This window comes from Entelurus aequoreus, linkage group LG21, assembly GCF_033978785.1.
Source record: "Entelurus aequoreus isolate RoL-2023_Sb linkage group LG21, RoL_Eaeq_v1.1, whole genome shotgun sequence".
In the NCBI taxonomy this organism is placed as follows: Eukaryota; Metazoa; Chordata; class Actinopteri; order Syngnathiformes; family Syngnathidae; genus Entelurus; species Entelurus aequoreus.
Window position 1 is genome coordinate 49,068,554 of NC_084751.1, and position 8,177 is coordinate 49,076,730.

The following is an 8,177-nucleotide window of genomic DNA, read 5'->3' on the forward strand; positions in this document are numbered from 1 at the left end:
TATTATACAAGATGTGCATCTACTGGAGGTGTGTAATATTATACAAGATGTGCATCTACTGGAGGTGTGTCATATTATACAAGATGTGCATCTACTGGAGGTGTGTCATATTATACAAGATGTGCATCTACTGGAGGTGTGTAATATTATACAAGATGTGCATCTACTGGAGGTGTGTAATATTACACAAGATGTGCAACTTATGAAGAAATTGTCACACCGGTGCTCTTCTTTTGAAGGAGGTACAGTATGAATATTGTATGAGTGAATGCTGAAGAGGAGTGTCATGTAGGCGTGTGTTTGGTGTATGCAGGCTGTATTGCTGCTTATTCTCATCAAACATATCACAAATGCAAATCAGGTGACTAAAGCAGCATTAGATATACTGTAGATCTTGTGGTTTAGGGCTATATAAATAAACATTGATTGATTGATTGATAGATATAGATCTTGTGGAGTGATGATTCTTCCATTTCATGCTCAAAATGTTTGCCCAGATTAAAAGCATCAACCAGCATTTGACTAATTACTATGTTCTATGACTACTACTACTATTTGAGTAATAAAGACAATAAAGAGTTTTTAGGTAGTGTAAATATTAAAGCAGATCTTAAAAGGGAACTGCACTTTTATTGGAATGTTGTTTATTGTTAACAATCATTATGATAGACATGGCGACAGAGAGATTTATTTTTTGATGCATTCTAAACATTGAACAACTCCAATCAAGATTCTGTTTACAATTAAGCATGTGGGTTAGGGTTAGGGTTAGGGTTAGGGTTAGGGTTAGGGTTAGGGTTAGGGTTAGGGTTAGGGTTAACCCTAACCCTAACTCTGTGAGAGTCGCTCTATTCTGCCTATAAAGCTCTGAAAAAAAAACATCCAAACACCTCAATTTATATACACACTATAAGTATAAACATAACATGGCAACGGCCACAGTTATAATAACATTTATTATTTACATATTTTGATCATTATAAGCATAAGTGACATATTCATTTCAAAAGCATCACGGTTTTTTATTTTTTATTTTTTAACAATATCACTGATTATTACTCACACCAGACTTTGTGAGAGACAACAAACCTGATAGAACATCACTTACTGTACAATGCCTGCTGTCATTAGGATGCTAGGATGGTCATATATTCCCATTTAGGTGAAGAATGTCTCATCATCCTCACAAAGATACAGAGCGGGGGTCTTTTTGTGTCATTCTGGCCATTTTTGGGTCCTAAATGGTTAAAGTGTACCAACTTGTCGGAATACTTCCTCAGACTTCTTCTATCCAGGTGAGATGCATGACTTATGATTCAGAATAAACTTAAAGGGATGATGCAAACCTAGGGAATAGGGCTGTCCCCATACCAATAATGGCTTTATTTTAACATAAAATCTTACAATACATTAAACATATGTTTCCTCAAAGAACAAGTTTCAAAGGTTAAAATATAAATTAAAGGGCATTAAACACATTGGGCTTTTCTTGTTGCACTCAAAGAACAATTTACAATTTTCCATATTACATATAGTCTGTCTGCGATGAGGTGGCGACTTGTCCAGGGTGTACCCTGCCTTCCGCCCGATTGCAGCTGAGATAGGCTCCAGCGCCCCCCGCGACCCCAAAAGGGAATAAGCGGTAGAAAATGGATGGATGGCATATAGTCTGTCATAATCAAGGATTAAGTTAGAGTAGAATAAAACAGCTTTATTCACATTATATTAAAGTATATTGTTACTTCTAGACCTCCACCCCAGATCCCACCTCACTCCTACCCACTTCTCTAAAGTGGGCTGGCTCAAGGTGGAGGACAGAGTTAAACAACTTGCACTGAGCCTAGTCCATAAAATCCACTACACCTCCCTGATACCGAAGTACATGTCAAACTACTTCCTTAACGTAAATGACCGCCATAACCACAACACCAGGGGGTGCTCCACTAACCACGTTAAACCCAGATTCCGAACTAACAAAGGTCTTAACTTATTCTCTTTCTATGCCACATCAATGTGGAATGCGCTCCCAACAGGTGTAAAAGAAAGGGCATCTCTATCCTCCTTCAAAACCGCAATAAAAGTTCACCTCCAGGCAGCTACAACCCTAAACTAACACCCTCCCCGGATTGCTAATCATCAAATGTAAACAATCAAATGCAGATACTTTTTCTTTTTCTTATGCCTTCTGATCTCTCTCTCTCTCTCTCTCTCTCTCTCTCTCTCTCTCTCTCTCTCTCTCTCTCTCTCTCTCTCTCTCTCTCTCTCTCTCTCTCTTGTCCACTACTTGATGTCCATATCCTCCCCCCCCCCCTCCACACCCCTGATTGTAAATAATGTAAATAATTCAATGTGATTATCTTGTGTGATGACTGTATTATGATGATAGTATATATGATAGTATATATCTGTATCATGAATCAATTTAAGTGGACTCCGACTTAAACAAGTTGAAAAACTTATTGGGGTGTTACCATTTAGTGGTCAATTGTACGGAATATGTACTTCACTGTGCAACCTACTAATAAAAGTCTCAATCAATCAATCAATTTATGATTTATGGTTGCCAATACTGGTCTGTGCTTTAAGAAAACTACAATCATTAGTGAGTACTAAAAACAAAACTATGGATAAATGTACACATATAAGCCACGTAGCAGGTAAAACACACTTTTAAAGATAAAACACAAAACTAATTGGGCAGTTTTAACTCTGCTAATATTTGGCAGCTGTGTGCTTGTCAACGTATCGACATGTCATAACATGTAGGTACATGTTATGTAGTATTTACATGTTATGTATCTACATACTATGTATTTACATATTATGTATCTACATGTTATGTATTTACATATTATGTATCTACATGTTATGTATCTACATGTTATGTATCTACATGTTATGTACCTACATGTTATGTACCTACATGTTATGTATCTACATGTTATGTATCTACATGTTATGTATTTACATGTTATGTACCTACATGTTATGTATCTACATGTTATGTATCTACATGTTATGTATTTACATGTTATGTACCTACATGTTATGTATCTACATGTTATGTATTTAAATGTTATGTATCTACATATTATGTATTTACATATTATGTATCTACATGTTATGTATCTACATGTTATGTATCTACATGTTATGTACCTACATGTTATGTATCTACATGTTATGTATTTAAATGTTATGTATCTACATATTATGTATTTACATATTATGTATCTACATGTTATGTATCTACATGTTATGTATCTACATGTTATGTACCTACATGTTATGTATCTACATGTTATGTACCTACATGTTATGTATCTACATGTTATGAATCTACATGTTATGTATTTACATGTTATGTATCTACATGTTATGTATCTACATGTTACATATCTACATGTTATGTATCTACATGTGCACAGCAGGGTAGCTGGTTAATTATGTTATGAGAGTAGTGTACATGTACAGTGTGTGTGTTTGTGAGAATGTCCACGTGTTGTCTGAGTGACGTCAGTGAGTGAGTGGGCGAGTAAAGAGAGAGACAGGGAGCGTGTGCACTGCGCAGTAGAGTGATGAACGGGTCTGGTTGTGTCCTGCAAAACTCATAATAAAGCGAGTGTCATGAATCGGCAGCCTCGTCATTCTGACCTGAAAGCGAAACTTAGCAGACCCATTGACGGGTAAAGTGAAGTGTGTTACCCCTGACAAAAACATCGGCTCTGGAAGGAACGTCTGCCCTGTGCTCCTAGACCAGACCTGGGCATTCTGCGGCCCGCGGGCCGCATCCGGCCCTTTGTGCGTCCCTGTCCGGCCCGCGTGAGGCCAATTATAAATTACAAAATAAATTTTAAAAAGTATCTATGTCGAGTGTGCAATACAACGGTGCTGCTTTTGTTTTGAAAATCGTTATTTGTATTACTTCCGTGTGGGCGTTTGCGTGTGCGTGATTGTGAGTGAATGTGAACAGCTGCAATCATTAATTACAAAATAAAGTTGAAAAAACATCTATGTCGTGCGCGCAATACAACTGTGCTGCTTTTATTTTGAAAATTATTATTTATGGGCGTGTGTCAGTGTGTAACCTGCGAGTGAAGGTGCACATGCAGCGACAAGTGATGCACGGTTTACACCCGAGACGCTAAAAAGAGAAAAGTTGATGAAGAATGGCGTGTTTTCAACAAGACATGGACTGCCAAGCAACGTTCCCTCTAAGGTGCGCGCCTGCGCAATTGCGCACTGCTCAAGCGTCTGCTGCGCGCAGCAAGTATATGCCGCGCACCAAATCAAATCCCATCTGAATTCTAAACAAAATAAACATATTTATTCTATGTAATTTTGCAATGCAACTTTGAGTGACAGTGACAACAAGCGGCCCTAACGGTGTTCGTCAACACCGTTCAATTATTGTAACGTCTATCGAGATGCTTCGAGGACAGGAATTATATCGATCACTTTATTGAGCAAAACTGTTTATATTCGGACATAACCACACCAAAAACATGAGTAAAACAATTCTATCTGGAAAAACTAGTCATTTGCTGCCGTACAAACCAGACCAAAACCAACTTGTCATCTGTCACCAACACGCATAGCACTAAACCACTGGTGCGTTTATGGCCACACAAAAAGTCGGACAACTCAAACATCACACAAAGTTACACTATGACTCCTCAGTCATACGTGTGCTTATTTTACTGTCATTTATTATTAATGTTAATTTATTTATATTAGTCATGGAATGCTGTTACATACACTATGTTGAAGTATTACTATTATTATTAATTATTATTATTATTATTATTATTTATCTTACGGTATATATCAAAAATAATATTGAGCAAAATTTTATTGAAATATTGTCGATGTGGCCCTCCAGCAGTGCTCGGGTTGCTCATGCGGCCCCCGGTAAAAATTAATTGCCCACCCCTGTCCTAGACTACAGTCTGCACCGGAGCAGAACAGCAGGACAGGTGTAACAACTACATTATTACCTGTCACTCTTTATAACTCCTTGTGCAGATCTGAATGTTCATTATTTAAATGTTTACCTAAGTTTGAAGCAAAGGTGCTAATACTAATCACCGCATTTGGCGAGGCCTGTTTTAAAGTAACACTTGCAGCGCGGCACTTTGTTGTTTAAAGTGTCACTTTTATTGTTAGTTTTGAAGTCCAAATACCTCCATATTGTACTTCACACCCTCTTTATTAACCAGTATTATTGTAGTTTTTATTGTTAGATTAGAAGTCCAAATACCTCCATATTGTACTTCACAACCTCTTTATTAACCAGTATTATTGTAGTTTGTAGTTTTTATTGTTAGATTAGAAGTCCAAATACCTCCATATTGTACTCAACACCCTCTTTATTAACCAGTAAAAGTGTAGTTTTTTTCTTCTTCCTCTCCAAAATGTAACTGCTTGTGTGTGCTTTGTGTGTGTGTTTTGACACAGTCAACATCATGCACCTCGCTGTGTAGTTACAGCTGCACAGCAACATGTGGATGAAAAAACAGTACCGGTATTTGTCAAAAGTGTTACTTAAAACTAATATTAAGTATCCAAACTACAGAATAATAAATGCTTATTACATTTTAATAGGCGTGTGGATGGAATTATGTTAAAGTAAAAAGTAAGCGACTACTCACAGTGAATTAGCAAGTAGATTAATATTAGTTTTGACAAGATAACATTTTACCGCATACGTCAGCAGCCAAATGAGGAGCTTTTGTGACCCCTTTGGAAATTGTCAACATCATCAGTTACATACGAAGTAATATATTGCGACATATGTTATCAGAGGAGGCTGCAATTTATATTGCAATTTCAATTCCTAAATTGGGCCAAATTAGCCAAAGAAAAAGTATTCAGAATGAATGGATTGATACTTGCTGAGCTGAGGTGTCTCGGATCTTGCGAAGTCAAAAGTTGACCTTTTAGAGACATTTTTAACCAAATGTTTTGGTCAAACTTCAAATTATAGGTCTTGGAGGTCCATTTGTAATTGCAGTGAATGATTTGGTAAAGCGTGTTCAGCTCAGTCTTGCAGTTCTGGATGTCTTCACACACCACATAGGAAGACTTTTCCAGCGCTGTGAGCCAAGAGAAGATGATGAGCTTGTATCTGGTTTCCTTTCCAACAAGACCCACATGTCACTCCCACTCCAAGCAATGAAAGCAAACAAGATACGTGGTCTCTCTCTCTCTCCAGAGTAGATTGTGAATGACAAATGTGATCTACTGCTTAAGACACAAAGTCCAAGTCAACTTTTCTCACTTTCTGTTTACGCTTTCTCTCCCTCCTCTGCTGCTTCTGGTCTCAATCCTTCTTCTCCTTCTGTCACTTGCCTCAGCTGCTCCTCCCAGCTGTGGAATCAAACATGGCTCTTGCCTAAAAAAGAGAGAGGAAGGGAAGTGGGAGGAGAGAGAGGGCGATCCAGAAGAGAGAGGGAGACACATGGCCAGTCAATGAGATCTTTGCTGCTTGCTTGGATTACTCCTGAGGATTTGCTAGCTCAACTCCCCAACTTCCACATCCAAACCTCTGGCACTCAGAACCGCATCTCTCCCCAATTCTCACCTCTCGTTCTCCCTTCACCCTCCCCACCTCCCCTCTCCCCTGCCTTCCCCTCTCAGGATGTCGTGCGAGGAGGCTCAGCTCCACAAGGAGAGGTTGCAGGCATTGGCGGTAAGTCTTCACATTCTCTCCTCAGCTCTCCTGCTTTGCCTCGGCCATCCATCCATTTGAGTGCTTCAGAGCTCATAGACTGATGAAAGCTTTCATGGTGTCTCACCTTTCATCTACCTGTGTGTTGTTCACTATTATGAAGAACCTTTGAACAGCCTTTGTCTCATTCTACCTTTCTGCTCATTCATCTTTCATTTGCTATGCAATCATGCAGTCTGAAGAGCAAGTTTGAGTGTGCAGTCTCAAGCCTGCAAGTTTCTGTCAAAAGTGATCTAATATATATTGTGGATCATAAAAAACACACCATAAACTACTCTTGTCAATCATAATTAACATCACTATGACATTCTTAAAACATTGCATTGATATTTGACATTAATATGGAGCTCAACTTGAGTCAGAATATCCCTTTATTTAGATGACCTGATTTATGACATCGGTCTTGGCGAAGTAGACGGTCTTTGCTCATTTTCAAAACAAAGTGATTTGCAGAAGTGTGGTCTAAAGAGTGAATACGTGCTTTGAAGGGTAATGTGCAGTATGTGGTGTTAAAATTTTGATTTAGAGACAAACGTTTAACAATACAAAGAAGATCGTCACACGTCTGTCTTGACCAACTGTCACCTTCTTCTAAAGTGTACAGTTTTCAAGGGATGACTACTTTTTACTTCTTAGTGTTGTTAATGTTATGTTTGCGATGAAGGCCTGTGGCATGTGAGGAGAGTTGATAGGACGTCAGAGCAACAGTCAGTCCCGGAGTTCAGTGCCTGTGACTAAATTTGGTGCCAGCAGAACCACAGCATACCACACACACACACACACACACACACACACACACACACACACACACAAACACACACACACACACACACACCAGAGTCCCAGGAACACACACACATTCCCATAACACACAAGTCAAGGGGAACAGCAGCAGCAGCAGCAGATGCAAAAACTATTTTGGCCACGTTCAAACATGGCACCCACACCAGGCCTCATTTATCTACACCAGCTTGCCACTTGAAGAAACCAAGTGGAAAGTTCCCATTGGTGGACAAACTCTTTTATACTTTGGGGTAATGCACAGGGCCAAGAAAAAGGGTTTTTCTGCAAAGCGTGCAGAATATCATGTTGTAAACTTTCCCCTACAAACGATTATGCCATGTAGTCATCCACGATATATCCTCTTTGAGGTTCTGACAAAATCTGTGATATCAACAATTCTGCTGATGGATCCTATAGTTATTCATTTGAGCCTATAGGTCTTGTCTCTCAAATACAGCAACAGCACTAATGGCTCTCTAGCAAGCCCACCAGAGGGTTAGTATTACGCTTCTGACAACTCTCGGCGGTGGCTAAGCACTCTGTAAGCCTTAAAGTGTGCTAAGCGTCACACGTCCCAATGTAAATACAGGATCATCATAATGACTGAAAGATAATAAACTGCAAGTACGGTGATAATAACCTGACATCTTACCTGATATCCACC

General features: G+C 38.9%; 1 protein-coding gene across 4 annotated transcripts in view; it reads left to right on the top strand.

The window, feature by feature from the left end:
* LOC133638795 (PALM2-AKAP2 fusion protein-like) overlaps positions 1–8,177 on the top strand; it is a 175,013-nt gene that overhangs the window by 12,219 nt on the left and 154,617 nt on the right. For all 4 annotated transcript variants that reach the window (XM_062031752.1, XM_062031753.1, XM_062031755.1 and 1 more), the window contains exon 2: positions 6,640–6,691. In XM_062031752.1, the coding sequence (XP_061887736.1) occupies positions 6,640–6,691 (52 nt within the window). The remainder of the gene's footprint in view (positions 1–6,639; positions 6,692–8,177) is intronic.